An 18466-nucleotide genomic window follows, 5' to 3' on the forward strand; every position below is an offset into this window, starting at 1 on the left:
GTATTTGAGAATACTTATTTAATACAATCATTTTCACATTTGTTAAATCTTTCTGTCAAATACACAAGCACAGAAATCGCTGCCGTTTCAGACAAAAAAGACTTGATCTTTCCCAAAAATGCAATATTCAAGGTAATATTAAGTAATGCAAGTAGATTATATACTAGTAAACAATCATAAATACAAATAAATGACACCAGTGAGTCGCCAATCTCTCCTGTTATATTCAGTGGTGGAAGAAGTACTCAGATTTTAATTAAAGTAAAAGTAGTAATACCACACTGTAGAAATACTGCAAATAAAAGTCCCAAATTGAAAATGCTATTAAAGTAAAAGTACAAAAGTATCAGCATCAAAATCTACTTAGCATCCAAAGCAAAATAATATATATTTTATTTCTGGATTATAATTACTGATGCATTAATGTGTTCATCACCTCTAATTTGTACTTGCAGTACTTGAGTAAGTGTTCTTAGTTACTTCTTACCACTGAATATACTGTTCTAAAGGTTTGTGGAGCAGCAGAAACCTTCTCACAAGTTAAAATAGTACCATTTCATACACGTTTCATAGCCTACTGTGTGAATCAAGCACATGTTCTTACACAATTAAGACAGGTAGTCGAGTTTTTCCAGCTGTGACATTTGGAAGATGACGCCTGTGAGCTTCACTGCTTTGGACTTTGTAGCAGTGCTGTCCCTTTTCCTGAAGGGAGCGCTACAGTTCTTCTACCAGGGACGAACAAGCTTCTCATCTAGAATTTCCCTCCAGGGGCCCTTTTCATCAGACATCAGAAGTTATCTTCATCAGAATGGTAAATCTGTGAATATAACAGAGGGGGGAATTCATATACAGTCGCAAATTATGCACATCACTAATGTTTTGAGCAAAAAAGTTTGAATTTTGCAAATGCATGCTAGAGGCAAACTTGAAATACACCAGTTCTCTCATTCCACCACAGCACGCTTAGATTAGTCATGAAACAGCCTAATAAAAGCTGGGAGTTAATGAAGAAGTCCAGTGCTGCTGCTCACCTTCCTCATTAATTCCGAAACAAACCGATGAAGTAGGAGCAGATGCCTTGAAGTGACCTCCAGCAGTACCGCCGAGCTGTCCTCTTAGCATAGCTCTCCACAGGAGCAGTTGTTGGCTGTGGACTGGCTCTCTGTGTGGTCTTCACCCTCGGTGGGATGGTTTTCGTAGAGACTTGCCTTGTCGTGTCAAGCCTTGTGGGTACAGGACGAGGTTGAGGTCTTGCAGGCCGTGTTGCCGGTCTCACGTCTGTCCTAGAGGACCCCTCTGGCCGTGACCGGGAGAGAGAGGCAGATGAGAAGACCATTTGAGAGTCGTCATCTGCATTCCTGCACATGTGAGGTTTGATCTGCCTGGGCGCCTGGCAGGCGTTGTGGAGCTTTCTGAGGCCCCACATCATCTGGATGAAGTAGTGACGAGGGTTTTTGTTGTAGGGGCGGCAGGTGTGAGGCTTGCCCACGTAGTCACACCAGTACGAGCTCTTGCTGCCCTGGCACGACAGCCTCAGCTTGGTGTATTCCCCCTGACCGGTGATGATCATGGTGCACAAGTCCTGCTTCTTGGTCTTAAACTGGATGGGATCATCCCAGATGCTTTTGGTCCTCTGAGCCTCAGCTGACCAAAGGCAGCAGGCGAGCAGTAGCAGCAGAGCGCTGGCCTGGGTCCACATGGTGTCCGACAGATGCTGAGCGTGTGAGGAGGAGAGAGAGACTGCTCAGGCTGAGGGTCCCTCCTGCTATTTATTTGCCAAGCAGACAAAGAGGGAATTCAGGTCAGAAAAAAAGCAGTCAGACCGAGTGAAACTTGAACGGGAGGAGGAGGAGAGCAGCGACAACATCAGTTATTGCAGTCTGGAGAAAGTAGGGGCCACATGAGATGCTGAGAGAGATGCTCTTGTTTACCGACAAGTTATGTAATGCAAGTACAAACTGTCACATAGAACTACACACAGAACTAAATCATGTCAATTGCATCTAATAGAACAACAGTCTGACACATTTTTGTTGCCAGAGGGTTTATGTAATCATACAAACATCACAGTTTTCCATAATTCTCCTGTGTTTGCTGAGTACATCTCAATTAAAAAAGAGATGTGGCATGTCTGAGAGTATGCTCATGTAAACTTGTGTCTCCTGCAAGTCCTTGCCTGTTTTACAAGGCAGCTGGAGCTGACAACCATGCAGTGTAACCTATCATTTCCCTCCAAACATAAACACAGTCAGACTGCACTACCACAAAGAAACGTGAGTAGAAGTTGCTAACACATGGCGCTCCGAGTTCGCTGTGCAGCGTGGTAACTAACTGCTATTGCAATTAAGAGAGAACAAGAAATGTCTGTTTAAGATCAGGGGGGGGGGGGGGGTTAGCAGACAGTGTGTGGGGTGGGGTTGGCTCTGTTTCTAAGTGGAGAAAAAGGTCCCACTGTAAGCAATGCAGGACAAGAAGTCAACGCATCCGGAAGAAATTTAGCATGTAGAGTCTTAAAAAACACACAGTGTGTCACCTACTGTTCATGGATACACAATAAATTTAAACACAAATGATGGATTTCTCTAAAATGCATTGTTATTTTAATGATAACCAGTGTACTCACAGCACTTAAGCTGCAGCCCATCTTTTGCTTAACACAAAATTTGTTTCTTACTAAAGTCTCTTCTCCTCTACCCCCTGAGTGCTTGGGTTCCCTGGAGATTGCAGCATTTTCACTGGCACACTTTTCCTCATGGAAGTATCAGCCTGAGTAATTGCATAGTATAATGTCCACTGATGTGCATAATATTAAATTCAGTCCAGCTTCATTTATCCCTATTGAATTGCAGTTGTATGTGGCCGCACAGGGCAAAATGTATGCGATAGACTGGGAAAGTAAAAAATACACATTTAAAATATGAAATCTGTTGTATGTGCAGCTCCAGTGATAAATAGATTAACAATTGAAAAGCAACTTGAAATTAAGCCATCTATAGTGTAGCGGGATATGTGAATAGTGGATTTTCCTTGGTGGGTACTTTCCTCTAGAGCCCCTTAAAGTTATGCTGTTAGCATCCTGCTGGCCATTTTAGTGTATGAATGGCTTTACCCTGTAGGCTAAAGATGGACCGCATGTACAGTAATGTACAACTTGTGCTGGATCTGGGAAATAACCTTCCCAACACAGCATTTGATGTGCAAGAAAACACAATAAAAAAAGAGATTTCCTCTGAACCGCTGAATATTTTTGTTCTAGTTTTTGGTCTTATATGAGCCTATTTGGAAGTAGGCATGTGTTGCAGTGTGGTTTGTTTAGTCACATACTGGTTGTTGCCTGAGAAAACCTCAGAACGAAGCTTATGGAAGAAGATAATCATCTCCTATTGAAAATAGCTGACCAGTAACGCAACCAAGGAGGTTCTGGCCAGCAGTGGCAGCACCACATAAGAATGTGCACTCTTGTGTTAAAGTCTTAAGATACACTTTGAGCAAGATGTCTCATGTTACATGTCATTTGTTTTGTTAAGAAAACTTATACATCCACTTTCAGTATCACACTTTTAGTTTATATAATGTAGCCTTATTCATACATTATTTCCTACTCTCGCTATTAATGCACATCTGCTTTGCTGCTTTACCACAAATTATAACCCTCCCCCTTTCCCATATGGATTAAACTGAAATAACTACCCAAAAGTGCACGACATATTCGATGCAGTACTGTTTTTATAAGGACACTGAACAGACAATAAACTGAATTTCAAAGTTTATTCACAATTTATACACTCTCTTTTCACCACCACATAAAAAGTTCCTCCACAGTGGCTCCATCAGTGCCCAACGTCGGAGCATCACAGTTCAAACCAGTCACCAGTGTATCTGTCCAGGTTTCAGATAACATGATTTCTAGTTTAAGCACTTAGTAAAATCATACCGTCTTTCTCTCAAGATGGGTCACATCCACACTGTAGTCAACGAGAAAACCATTGATCATCCTGCCAAAGCACACAGATACTTCAAAAATGTCCACCTTAACAAGAAAATAATGTAAAATCTCCTTTTAAGCACCAAAATACTGTGAAAACATCTATACATACTCATTTATTTAATCTTATTGGCAATTTTTTATTCATTAAATGATATTTTAGTACTGTAAACCCTTAGATTTGGTACTGTGAGATGGCTGCTTTTGCACTGTAAGCAAAGTCAGAGACAATTAAGTGTAAAATTTAAACTTTCATAGTTAAGATGGACATTATCTTTTTATAGTGTGCATCAACACCATCTGCTGTGTAAACCATAAAGCATTCTACTGGTTTTCTACTATTTGATTGACAGCACTCGCTTGTCCCATGAATGGATTGTCTAATCTTTACTAGGCTGACAGCAGCTTCAAATCTAACCTGTAAACATGGAGGCGAGGTGGGTGGGATAACTGGATTGGGTTGACTGATGAGTTAGTGATAGACTTCAGCATATTTCTCAGCCAACATCATTATCAGGTAATACAAAATAAAACATAGCTCTTGAATACATTCACAATATTCTTTTAAACGTATCCATAGCTAGAGTGGGGTTTTAAAAAGCAGAAAGAAAACACGCACATTAATGACAGACCACTAAAGACCTGAGACCTACAGTAAAAAAAGCAAATTTGGCTTGAGAAAGATTTTCTCCACTTTAAAAGAAGCATCACTATGAAAGACAGATAGATCTCAGTAGAAACATGATGTTAGTGAACTCAACATGATATCTTGTGTTGTTAATCAATTCATCACCTACAATCTATAAGCCTGACACTTTTGTGTAGAATATGATATATTAAGAAGTTATGCTCTGACTTTACCATGTGAATTAAAGGGAAAATCCACCGCAAATACTTACACTGTTGATAAAATGATAAAATTGTTGGTACTCCTGTGATTAATGTCCAAGCATTGATGGCAGGTCAGATACAGGTACTGTGGCTCCCTACCTGGGGCTGTCTAAATCATCCCAAGATAGATCTGCGAGGTCCTAAGATAGTTAATAACACAGCAAAGAAAAATGAAAAACATATTTTTGTTATACAACACAATATAAATATAATATTGCCTGGCTTCTCTAATCTTTGTGAATCTTCTTGTACTGGATGTTTTTTCAGTTTTCAGATGTCAAAACTATTCAAATAAATCAATCTGTGCTGGGAAAATCCCTGTTTGATTAAACACTGGTTAAACTGATTGATGCATAAGGAGCTGCAACATAAAATGATTTATTTCTAAGGGTAATTAGACGATAAATTTAAGAACCTACTTGTCTAAAATGTAGTCAGGATTTGCTGCCAACCATTTGTTTAATGTTAAATGCAAAAAAAAGCAGTCTCTAAAAAGAAACTGATATATTAAGTTTGTCTAACCTTTTTTATAATCATTTTTATTATACTTTTGGGGTTGTTTAAAGGCATTCTGGGAAATGTAGGAAATGAAGACCTGGTATAAAAGTAGAGGAGACAGCTTAAGGAAAAATGGGTATGCTGAAAAAAACTCTGTAGCACAAAATAATCCCTTGTACGCGTCAAACATCACAGACTGGTGATTTTTAACAGTGTAAGAGCATCTGTGGGTGGATCCTCTCTTTGAAAAGGAGCACATCTGTCAAAATGCCAGGGTGACACATACTTCTGAAAGGCAACCAATCATTTACAATTTGCCCAAAATCAGTCAAACTCTGGATGTTTTGTAATATTGTAAACATTTTTTTTTTAAAAAACGTCATGCTAAATTTCTTCATATTAACCACGACAATCCACATGGAAACAACCTCTTTTGATATTTTTTACCACTTTGTTCAAAACATCCAGTTCTCAGTCATTAAAGTACCACACACCCACCAACTCACACATGCTGCAGTTAAAAAGGACGTGTATTTTCAACAAAACAGAGCTTTTTAACACATTGTACATCATGTTGATTTGCACCTGTCCTCACAGACTGTTGCACTTTTAACATTAGCTTGTGCTGAACGTGACACATCCCTTTGAAATGCAGGAGAAACAGCATGCCACGACCTTCGGGTGACCATTCAGCCACCGTCTTCTTAAGCACAAACGAGTACGTTAAAGCGAGCAGGCGTCACAGTTATTGTCGAGTCCTGTTGCTGAATGTATTTTCTCAACTTGGTTCTTGTGTCTGAACAAATGTAAACGCAGACACAGCAGTCCTTTGAAAAAAAAAACGCAGAACAAGCCTGGCTCAGATTGATGCTGAGGGAGAAGAGTTTGATGTCCTGCAGGCAGAGTTTAGCGGAGGGGCAGGAGGCGTTGGGGAGCAGGTAACTGTGCTCTGTCCGGTTGAGGAGGTTGAGTTGATCTCTAAAAACAAATCAAAAAGAAAAAAAAATACCCAGAGGGATTTTTCTGTTCTTCTTCTCTTGTGAAGAAACCCTTTATTGAGCTTCTTCTCGTCTGAGGGGATGTGAAACAAACAGCTTGAAAATAGATGGAAAAAAAGAAAGGCTGTGATTAGTAAACCCAAATTATTAAAAATGTATGAGGACAGTGCTTCACATAATATTACTACACATTTGTACAAACTTAGGAAAAGTACTTTCACTGCTTTGTAACACCGTCCGGGAGACAGGAAACACAGGCTTCTACTCTAATCAATTCTGTACCGAGTCTTGAAATTGAATAAATGAAATGCTTTAGTGCGATGGAATGATCTCACTGACTAGTTTCCAATACAAATCACCTCGGCCCAGGAATTTTCATTATCTTGACAGCAGCTATAAGCTTTTGTTTGAGACTGAAAATTCTCCATTCAGGTGAAACCGCTTTGGAAATGCAGATTTGCTACAAACTCTCATTTGGCTTTTTCCACTTGTTTGAAGGGAAATTAGATTTGCAGACTCGATACGAGAGTAAATTGCTTGTTAAATGGACATTTGTATTCCTTGCTGGGATTCAGAACCCATTCTGCTGTTAGATCGACTGCAACAGATTCAACAGAATGGCTGCAGTGTAACATGTCAAAATGCAAGAAGACAAACTTACTGTGGTGCATTTTAGTTCCAGTTTTCGAGGGCACTGAGAAGGCAAATATTGGAGAAAAGTGAATTAGATTCTCTACACATCGTATTATGCTATAAAGTGAATACAGGAGATGAAAACAGCTCTGGCTGGGTTGTGAAATAGCAAACATAAAATTGCAGTCAGCGAGGCTTTCATGAAACTCTATGGAGAGTTTTCCTCATGGTGCTTTTTATAAAGGTCTATTGTTACAGTAGTTCTATACACCCTGCTGCCCTCTGGGAATAATGAAATCCCCCCCAGATATTAAAAGCTATATTCCAAAATGCTCTATATCATTTGGGAGAAACAGCAATGTTATGTTATGCGACATTCAGTGTATAAACTACAAATGATCATCATCAATAGCTGATATTCCTGTTTCAATCTTAATTTTACATGACTTTTACCATCATACCACATTTTTACTGTCGTATCTAAATAATGGCGAGCACTAATAGCACTTCAGCATCTTGAAATTGCCACTTGTGGCAAGAGGGGTGCTGTTCAGCAAAAGTTAAACTCTGTCCTCTGTTTTTCTGACACTGAACAAGATTCCCCTTTTGCTGAATTGCTGAGCACCGGTTTGTCCTGTGGATACTGGCAGGCACATAAAGTGCATTTCCCACAGTTCCATTTGAAGCAAAAGATCAAGTTTCAAGTTTCAAATATGGTGTTTTGCATGATTACATTTTTTAAAAGTATTCACACAAACTGAAAAGAGATGTCCCATTAAAGGCATGACGATGTTCAGACGGGTTACTGGCTGTTTTGTGAATGAGGCACTTTTTAGTGCAAAATTCTGTTATTCTCCATAAGCATCATACAAAGAAAACAACAGAGGGTGGAAAAAAGCACATTCAGCTTCTCTCCTCTACAGACCGCTGAGTAAGCAGTCGCAAGTAGTCAGACATGAATACTGTGAGGACATTTATGGTTTGTCAGTGATTCCAAAATTAGCAATTCTCACCATGATGGTTTTGCTGCAAAGTCACTGTGAGCAGAAAAAGGCTAAAACAAGCTGTAAACAAGTGTTAAAGAGTTCGGTTAGAGGGCTACATAAGGAATCACATTAAAAACAGAGGAGGGATAGATAGCATGGTGACAGCAGACAGACGAGGTGACAGCTGTGCAAAAAGAAAAAAAAAAATTAAAGATTGGGTGGAAGGAGTGAAATGAAAACGGTGTTAGAGAAGCAGAGGTCTGACGCGCAGGCTTTCAGTACCTTTCAGGAGCCAGAGCAAGAGCCGGCTCTCTGTCACCAGTCGATGTGCCTCGGAGGAGCCGAGGCCCGCGGGAACCTGTTCATAGTGTCGTATGTGGGGATACTACCAGCACAAGGACACACACACACACACACACACACACACACACACACACAGGGAACATCAACAGAGAATTCAACCATCACCATTTTGTGAAACCCGCTGCTTGCTTCTCTTCTTTTACGCGGCGAAGAGGAGAAGGTCGAGCGGTTCACAAGGCAGAGAGCAGAACAGACAAATGTACAGCCGGTTAAAGGGGCAATAAGTGAAGTTTTTCATGGCCAAAAGCACGAGATAATGATTATATTAGTGGGTTGATGGGGTTGTTGATCAGTAACAGTGACTCCTGCTGTGTAAATGTGACTTCATTGCTTGTGTGACTTTACAAGTTAACATAGTTTAAAGTGAACAGGAGGATGAAGTGTCAGGGCTTCAGTAGTTACCGATAAAAGTCAATAGAGGTCAAGGATTTCTTAGTGCCCCTTTAAAATCATGCTTGAGTTTTGGTGATTTTATGTTTTATTTTTGATGATTATGTATCATTCCAACATCATGCATCCATTTTGGGAACATAATAGAAGTGAATCACTAAATATTTGTAAAAATGACCATGAATTCATCTTTGAAAACATTTTCAAAGTTTTTCAAGTGAAGATTGACCAAATGGCATACAAAACATCTTCTTTGGGATTTACTTTCCAGCAAGGTCGCGTTACGATAATTGTGGTCTTCTCTGTAATTTAGCTGTTTTGCTCTCTTCCCACAGCTTCTGTTACGGTAGGCTGGCTGTCAAAACACATCCTCGTCCAAATGTAACTTAAAATATATAGAACATGCAGTTAGATGCTTTGTTAGATTAAGAGGAAAAATCAAAGGAGCAGCATTCCCAGCATCACACCAAAGCTTGACATGCTTGCCTCTCTCTGAACAAAATGATCAGGTGTACATTCATCGGACTTTGGCTGACTCTAAATGAGAGGAAACAGGAAGATCTTTCATACATGACCATCCCAGTGCGTAAACGTGGAGCATGCAGTAGGTTAGTGACATGAGATTCCCCAAAAAACACACAGCAGAACATTTGACAACAAAGCATAGAGTAGTAACGGTAGCGTGAGACGCACTGAGCAAAGGCTTCACTGCAGAAAATCAAACCAATCTCATTTCTGTGTGTTAAATCCAGAATTTGAGTGAAGTCATAAGTCGCTTAGCTCAGTATAAAGACTAGCAGCAGGGAGCAGCAAGCACAGCTCTCTCCATAGATCAAATATATGATTACCAGCACCTCTAAAACTCTAATGAACACATTGGATGTAATTTGTTTAATCTGCAGACAAACTGACATGTAAACACAAATCTGTTAACCGACAAATGTGCACTCATGGTGTAGACAAAGGAAAAGTCAGAGAGTCATTAAGATTTAAAAAGAAAAAACAAGAACTGGTGGTTTTACTTTCAGTTTCGTCCTGAAACATGTTCTTCCCAAGCAACGGGGCATCGCAGTCAATGCCCTTAGCACAAGATTCAGTGCATTGTGTTAATATGTGAGCTTCAGAGGTGTTGATAAGCAGTTATTTCCGGGCTAGCTGTTTGTCCTTGCTTCCAGTCTTCATGCATAACTAGGCTAATCGCCTCTTGGCTCCAGCTTCATACTTAACACACATACACGAGATTGGCACCAATCTTCTCATCTAATTCTCAGAAAGAGAGCCAATGTGTCTATTTCCCAAATGTTTTCTAATAAAAGCAATCATTACTAGTCAGCTTTCACGTTATTGTTCAGCTTGCCGACCTCTGTGTGTGTGCAAGTGTGTGTAACCATGAATCAACTCCCTCAAAGGCATGCACCGTGTCCAGCCACGTCATTATGCTTGAGAAAAAACCCCCACTTCCCCTGGCATGCCTCCACCTCCAATAACATGCAGTAACAGAATTATTACAACATTTACCTTGTCATCATAGGGTTTGGGATACCTTGTGAGCGCTCACTATGATAACCATTATTACCAATTTCCATACTGAAAACAAAATGTTGTATACAAAAAAAGGGATGAAAAAATGTAATGTGAGAGACATGACATGCTGTTCAAACCTTTAGAGTAAAAATGTGTTTTTGAGTAGTCAAACTTTTCAAGAATGTTAGGAGATAACTATTTTTTGAGTATAAACCATAGCGTTTTATTTACACTATCACTTACAAAAAACAGGTGGACTAGTAAGGTAATGATTGCAAGAGCCCTTCATGAGAGGTAAGGGACACTTTTTCAAAGGTAGCACACGACTAAAAGCCACACCATCCACCCATAAGAGCAATTCCAAGCTTAAAAACGTAGACCAGCACCAAGAATTTAGTAAACAGTTCTATGTACAAGATCCAGAGAAAAGCACAGAGTGATAGAAGTTGAAGAGGAGAGCGAGGTGGGTAAGATGTCTTACGTTTTCATGGGAATTGTCTCAATGCTATAAAGATACACAAAAAAGACAACATAAAAACGTTATTGAAATTTTCAGTGATAGAAATGCACCCGAAAGCTGCCTGTAATCCAGGACAGATACGGTGAGAGACGGCGCTGATCGAGACATTGTGTTGTGTTGGTGTAGAGCCGTGATTAGATGAGGGTGAACAAAAGGTCCACGAAGAAGAAATTTAAATCGACAAATGTTTCTTTGTAAAGTGCCATGTGCCTGACAGAGAGGAGTCAAAGAAAAAATGACAGTGATAATATGGAAGATGGAAATAGTAGAAATGGTTATCACAAAGTAAAATGCCAAGTCCCAGAAACAGAGGAACTACGAGGAAAAAGGAGGAGAAAATAAATCAACCAGTAGAGTTACCGTATCAAAAAAAAAAACAACCCCAAAAACAGTTGTATTGAACATGAAACTAATTTCTCTAAATAAAATTAAAATAATTTCAACATTATCAAATAATATTCAGATCCTTAAAGGCCCCATATTCTTCTGATTTTAAAGCTCATACATGCATTTGGACTAGTGTACTAGAATAGGCTGACACGGTTTAATGTTGAAAATACACATTATTTCTCTCATTGCAGACATGGCTGATGCAGCTGTTATCATCCTCTGTCTGCACGATCCATTTTCTAAGAACAGAACAGTCTGCAGCTTTGCTTTTGGCTTTGATTTCTTTGTGCTATTGGGAGCTGGCGTTAGCGGGGAAGAAACAATGGTGGACAGGATGTTTTCAGTGGGCAGGGACAGTTGGACAGGGCTGGAGGTGGTCACGTGATCGTCAGATGCCCTTATGACATCATAAAGGGAGACAAATCTAAACGGCATATTTTCACACGTTTACAAAAAATGGGACTGGTCTTTTGTCATAGTCTGGGGGTCTCTAGGACATATATTTATGTGGAAAGGTACTAAAAAGTGCATTTTGCTCAATATGGGACCTTTAAGAAAGGAAATTAGCAAAAAAAAGAAACTGAAAAGTAAAATTCTTCCTCGTGAGTTGCTGCTTAGCTATAAGGCAGATAAAGAATAAGAAGCTGAAGAGAAAGAAGGATGTCCTGCAACCACTGACAGCATATAAAATATCTAGTGTAATAACTCCGTACTGACTTGTATATTTACTAGGCAGTATTAGCCATCATTGATCTTTAAGTATATATTATGTATGTAAGTATACACTATAAAATAAATGCATGCAGTTGTAAAGAAGAAGTAGAATAACAAGTACAAGCACTCACTCATCGTAAACATCCTCTGTTTCCATCCTGCGGTAGAACTTGGCTAGTTTCACTGCTAGGATGATGCTCGGGAGCAGAAAGAGAGTGCTGCAGCCCAAGCCCATCCAGAACGTGTTCTGTGGGAAAAAACAAGCAATTAGAGCTTGAAACGATTAGTCCATTAATCAATTAGTTGATCGATCGAATAGTAATGCACACGTGGTAAATTAAATATGGAAACTAAAATATGTGGTAAATTAAATATTTTTGCATGTACTGTACAATGTATTTGAAAAGTTTCTTTTTCTTTTTCTAACCCTAACAAACCCCAATGAGCCACCTATCCTTTTATAATACAGTCCTACCCATGTTTAAATGGGTCCCTGTAGTACCTTATATCATTTTAATTTTCTTTTATATATCTGATGTTTCACATTTACATGTATACCTTCCATTGCTGTCATATGTATATGCTCCATATATAGATCTTTATATATCTACTGGTACAACTGGAATTACATCTAAACATCCCCCATATATAATTACCATGGAGTCGACCAAGAAACTGCAAGCAATGATTTCCACTGTGTCCACCATGTTGCTGAAGGGTTTGCATGGTGCAACCTCCATGGCCAGCTACGAAGAACAAGTTAGAGCAACAGTAAGGATCAACATGTGACACATACAGACAGATACTGTATCAGTCCTAACACCATCGCCTTATTCTGGATGTAAATTCAGTTTTCTGCTATGTAACATGTTGTGCTACCATGCTGCTGGCTGAAAGTGTCGCTGCACGGTGTAAACAGATCCCTGTACTTTAAGTGTTCTTGGAAAACAACAAGTAAAGTCTGAGAGAAATGAAAATGTTCTTCTGACAGCTCTGAGATTAACAAAACAGCTTCAGGCTTCAAGCGTCATACATATATATATATATATATTTTTTTTTTACCTTGTTTTGAATTCCTGAAGTTAACTACAGCAGCGACCAGCGCACCACAAAGCAAATTCCTCAAATTTAAAGAGGTTGTAACTGTTATATTTGTCTTCTCTATATTTACTCCAAAACACTTATGTAACATGCACAGGCCACTTTGCCAGTGCATAACTCTCTTTGGTTTTGACTAACAGTTACAGCTACACTGTAGCGAAAGTGAGACGTGAGACATCAGCTTCAACAAATTAACACACAAACACTTACAGATGTTTTGACCCATTCTATGTATTGATGGAAGTAGCCAACAATGGTTGCTGTGTATTTTCCTGTTTCCTGGGGAAGATTAAGAATAATGTGAGCTACAGACATTTTACAAATTGAGAATATGAACAAAGCAAGTGATTCTTCGGTTACCTGATTGATTAGGTGTGAAGCATTGTGGGAGATGAGGTACTGGGCAGCTTCAATGGCATCAATAACTGCTAAAACTTTGTTCTGCAGGAAGGAAATGAGAGATTTTGATCAGATTGTGCGCACATCTAATCTTAGATTACAGATTCAGACTGGTTTACTTACTGGCAAGTCTGAGGCTGTTCTCTCCAGGAACCTCATACTCTGATTCAATGCACTCTTTAAAAGGGGAAATTAAAAGGCACAAATTAAAACCAACAAAGTCAAAGGTCAGGGGATTACAATCATGGGTCATTTTAATACCTGGAAGCACACACCAGTGAAACACAAAGGGAGACCAGACAAGAACAAAATCGATACTTAATGAACAACATTTAGCTTTCAATACAGCCATGCTGAAGAATTTTGTTCCAAAGTTAAATATCCACAACGCAAAGAAAGAAATGATTGACTTACTTTCATAATACAATTGTTTACATACAATGTATGTAGCAATTGAACACACCCTTTCCTTTATTTTCTCACCAATTGTAAATGTACAGCTTTGTTACCAAAAGAATGAGTGAAAGTAAGTGTATGTTGTGAAAGTAAAGTGGATATTTTGTAATATTTTGGTACAAAACCTTTCACGTTCAACACCATAGTGCATATGATCTTGATGTAAACGTAGATACACACACACAATATCCTACAAATACCAACCCTTAGATTACAATATGTCATTGGTGAGATAAAATATCTAACTAAATGTTCCAGATAATGGATGGGTACACTAAATACACAGGATGGACACATTTCTGCTTACCCTCGCTCTAACATATTTCTTGAAGTTGAAAGTGAACAACAAACAAAGAAAAACATGAAAAGGCTGTTGTAAAAGCTGTGTTGAAGGCCATCACTGCTTGTCTGAATTGCAAGTTGCTGTAAACTCTTGGTGTTATTTAAAAAAAAAAAGACAGAGAAAAGAAAACTGAATATTTCATTTGGTTTTTCACAGGCATGATGTGTTTGATGACACATGCTGTAGGATAAGAAAAGTATGGGGATTTGATCTTTTTTAATATAAAAATATCGATTAAAGCAGCATTAAAGTGTATTTAAAGTTCCTATCTATCATGCTGGCAATAGATAAAACTTACTCCAGTGTACATATAAAAGTAAGTGAGAGAGACAATATACCCTTAAAGGCAAAATCTACTTTTGCACACTTTCGTTCTGGTCATTTCTGTCATGTGTCTTCTGAAGTTATTCATTTTCCCTTTAGTGCCTTTAAGCAAGCCCCCAGTAAGGAATAGATGACGATGCACTGCATTTACTTGTGCCTGCAGCAAAAGTAAAATAGGAGCTGTAACAAAAAGTATCCCTCAGTTGAAATACAACATGCCCAGTGGCTACACTGCACTCTGGTCTTTTGAGGGCACGGTGTGGGTGAGAAACTTGGTACTTGCTTCTTTTATGCTGGATTTATGTACGACTGCCAAACTCAAGAAACTATTAAGTTAAAAAAAAGTTTATACAAAGCACACGTCTTGTTTTGTTGTGAATATTATCCTGATATCATGCCAGTTAAGCTTTTCCCAGTTGTTGAGATAAAGAAGAAAAATCAGGACAAAACAATAGAATTATCCAACTTGCTGTTTTTGCATAATTTTTAAGTGGTTTCTTTTAGGGGGATGACTACACAGAAGATCGGACTAACAACCAAGAGTCCAGCTAGGCGTGAATATCTGGACACACAGCAGGGCTTTACCATGGCCTGGCCCATAGGGATGATCTGTTGACTGTGGATCTGCCTTAGAGTGCCGACGTGGCCTTTCAGAGAGGTCTGCAGAGCGCCTCTGGGCTGAAACACACACACACACACACACACACACACACACACAGAGAGGCATGCATTTATCAAAGTGCTGAAGGACACTTTTCAGCACATAAACTACAAGTCATGTCAGAGACTTGGACATGCTTATTGTTTTCCTTGCTGGCCAATAATAGTAAATTACTGAGTTTCTCATGAGTCCAAAAGTCAAATCCGTCTTCTTTCATTTAAGAGAGATCCAGTCATATATAGGCATCAGACGCAGGAACTTTACAATGAAAAGGGCAGCAGTTCATAGATTTTGTCTTAATTATGAGTACCTGTAGCATCTTTACTTTGAGTAAAGTGTGAGCTCCATCCGTCAGGAGGATCCTACAGGACTTGCCATTTAGAGGTGAATAAATGTGTTGTGTTACCTTCCTGAAACCCTCCTCCTGAAGCCATGGCAGAGTCAGAGACAGAGACAGACTGCTCCCAGAAACTGTCTCTGTTTAGGCAGAGCTGTTACGTTCTGGATGAACACTCACTGACTTTAGAAACTAAGGACACCGAAATCCACCAATGGGCTCCCATGGCGTTGTAAATAAATAAGTAAATCAAATTATATGCCTATGAACTGAGGAAACGCTGTGAAAGGATATTTGTATGTTAGCCGGAACAGCACCAAGATGCTCTTACCATGAGGTCTGTTTGGGCCTCCAGCTCTCTGGCAAATGAGAGCAGGTCCACCACAGTGACTCCTTTGTTGACCTGAAGATAAGCAGGTATGAAGAGAAAAAAAGATCTTGTAAACATTCTTCTCTCAGGGGCAAAGTGCTCAGATCTTTTTTGTTTTTCAATGATTCAGTCAGTCATTAGATAATAGATCACATAACTATGATGTTACTTCTTTTATTTTTGTTCACGGCGTTGCTTTTGTTACACACATTTAAAGACTCCCACCAACTATTCATTTAAAGAATAATGAATAAAGAAACTTTTAGATGAATATGACTAAGCTGTTTTAAAAACAGATCAGTGAAGCAGCATGACATTTTATAACCACGCCAAGGCATAATCCTCCAGCATTTTCTTAAGGAGGAAACCTAATTCTTTATAAGTATTTAAATAACTTAATTTTAATGAAGAGTTCATATTTATTATACAAATAACAAAGAAATATTGGCCCCATTTTCAGCTTTCCGTAAAGCTGTCGAGTATATAAAACTCACATAATAAATAGAGAGGTTAGAAAGCTGCATAATTCTCTGGACATATGACTTACAGTATATCTTTAATTTTTATTCCCAGAATGGATTAAAAATGAAAAGTGCAGAGTAGCAAGCATCTCTCATCCTGACTTTAGGACGGTGTGTGAGTTTTATATCATGACAGGTGGTACACTTGAATGGAGTCCTTAAAGCTATTTTTGTTGCTCTCTTAGGACGTGACTCAAAGTGAAGCTGGCATGTAATGTTGGAGAAGACAGGGAATGCCAAGTCCCGGCTTGTTCCTACACACTCTTTACCTTGGCAGGAAAGCTTTTGGGTGATCGAGCATCAGTGGTGCTCAACAGAACCCGGTGCACCGCGTCATGTTGCAGCTCATATTAGGTAAAGCTCGGCTGCCTGCTGTATGTTAACTGACAGCCAAGGAGGAGGCTGTTAAACCGAGCCCATGGGAGCCAAGCTATTTCTGGTAACATACCATGAAAGTACAACTGTAATACAATAACATTTGTATATGTATAAAACAATCTTTGATCAATATTTACACTGATCTTTCACAAATATCTGGTGTTTGTATTCAGACAGACAGAGCCAACCTTTACTGATCATACAGCCTCCTGAAGCCATGGCAGAGTCAGAGACAGAGACAGACTGCTCCCAGAAACTGTCTCTGTTTAGGCAGCGCTGTTACGTTCTGGATGAACACTCACTGACTTTAGAAACTAAGGACACCGAAATCCACCAATGGGCTCCCATGGCGTTGTAAATAAATAAGTAAATCAAATTATATGCCTATGAACTGAGGAAACGCTGTGAAAGGATATTTGTATGTTAGCCGGAGCAGCACCAAGATGCTCTTACCATGAGGTCTGTTTGGGTTCAATTCCCAATGAAATATAACAACAATTTATTTGATTTATTCTCTAATTTTCAGTCATTTGTTAACGTGTGTATGTATCTGTATGTTATGGAAACCCATTTCCACCACTGCGATGAAACAAAATTGTGTAATGTCATTACAACAAGAAACTTTCTCGAAATAATAGCCAAGTATCTGTGAAACGTTGACTTAATATAAATATTGAGACACTAAGTCATCTTTCCTTGTGTTTTGAGTGTTTTCAGCTCAAATGTGCTGTTTCTGAATTTGTATGTTGTGTCTTTTTAATGTGTCCTCTCATTCACGCACGTTTGGTGAGTCCTATTTGTGCTTGTGTTATGTGCGTGTGTGTGTGTGTGTGTCACCTCTTCCAGGTAGTCTGCATAATTGATTTCTGACAGCCCTGCTTCAGAGAAATCCAGGAGGTTCTGCTTCCCCTCAGCCTCGAGCAGGATTATTCCCCTCAGGTCGATCTTAACCCTCTCCAGCTGACCCACCACATCCTTGGTAAACTGTGAACAAAAAAGGGCACAGAAATAGGTTTGAAAAGCTTGCTTATTGATCACAGTTCAGGTCTGTGTACAACAGAAACAGGGAATAACTGTAACTATACATAAAGGTCAGTAAAATAATGAAAGGCTAAGAAAAACACAAAACAAATGTTGGTACTAGGGTGACCAAAGATCTTAAGAAATGTGGTTTGGATGGAAGCCCACATATGCCACTAGAATGGTATTCCCTGATGTTGTTTCTGCTGTTAGTTACTATTAATGCGTTTCTGCACACAATAACTTCTTTTAGTGCTTCATGTTTCTGTAATATCTTGTCTTAATGCCTTTTCTGTCTTATGTGGCGCACTTTGTATCGTGTTGCTGTTGAAAGCTGCTATAAAATAAATATCTTTGCCTTAGTAGGAACAATTAAACTAACTGGAATGCATTTTTCTACTAACTAGATACAAAACCATGAGAAAGCAAAACTGGGCAGACACAAGTTGAAGCAAAATTTCTACGAAGAGTCAGTAACAATAAAGAAATGTAATTTCACCACCAAAGCAGAAAACATGTGCCATGCCCTTTCTTGTGGCACAGAAAACACAACAAAAATGTTGGCAAAAAAGTTGTTTGTTCCTAAGATGAAATGGTAGTGACCATAACTGTATGTCGATGGGTTGGATTTCCCTTAAAACTAAAACATGTCCAACATTAA

General features: G+C 39.1%; 2 protein-coding genes across 2 annotated transcripts in view; both read right to left on the reverse strand.

Annotated features, from left to right (window-relative positions):
- Window positions 1-106: 106 nt before the first annotated feature.
- On the reverse strand, window positions 107-1706 carry fgfbp2a (fibroblast growth factor binding protein 2a). The gene is made up of 3 exons (XM_070837256.1): window positions 1035-1706; window positions 340-820; window positions 107-292 (listed from the first exon to the last, which is right to left on the reverse strand). The coding sequence occupies exon 1, from the start codon at window positions 1700-1702 to the stop codon at window positions 1043-1045; it is 660 nt and encodes a 219-aa protein (XP_070693357.1). The 5' UTR covers window positions 1703-1706; the 3' UTR covers window positions 107-292; window positions 340-820; window positions 1035-1042.
- Window positions 1707-8299: 6593 nt separating this feature from the next.
- Window positions 8300-18466, reverse strand: part of prom1a (prominin 1a) — a 70604-nt gene continuing 60437 nt past the window's right edge. Inside the window, exons 16-25 of the mRNA XM_070836838.1 lie at window positions 17623-17769; window positions 15848-15919; window positions 15104-15196; window positions 13519-13572; window positions 13357-13437; window positions 13207-13275; window positions 12552-12641; window positions 12027-12142; window positions 10753-10776; window positions 8300-8379 (exon numbers count right to left, since the gene is read on the reverse strand). Coding sequence (XP_070692939.1) covers window positions 8310-8379; window positions 10753-10776; window positions 12027-12142; window positions 12552-12641; window positions 13207-13275; window positions 13357-13437; window positions 13519-13572; window positions 15104-15196; window positions 15848-15919; window positions 17623-17769 — 816 coding nt within the window. The 3' untranslated portion in view covers window positions 8300-8309. The remainder of the gene's footprint in view (window positions 8380-10752; window positions 10777-12026; window positions 12143-12551; window positions 12642-13206; window positions 13276-13356; window positions 13438-13518; window positions 13573-15103; window positions 15197-15847; window positions 15920-17622; window positions 17770-18466) is intronic.

The sequence above is a fragment of the Pempheris klunzingeri genome, chromosome 9, assembly GCF_042242105.1.
Source record: "Pempheris klunzingeri isolate RE-2024b chromosome 9, fPemKlu1.hap1, whole genome shotgun sequence".
Taxonomy (NCBI): domain Eukaryota; kingdom Metazoa; phylum Chordata; class Actinopteri; order Acropomatiformes; family Pempheridae; genus Pempheris; species Pempheris klunzingeri.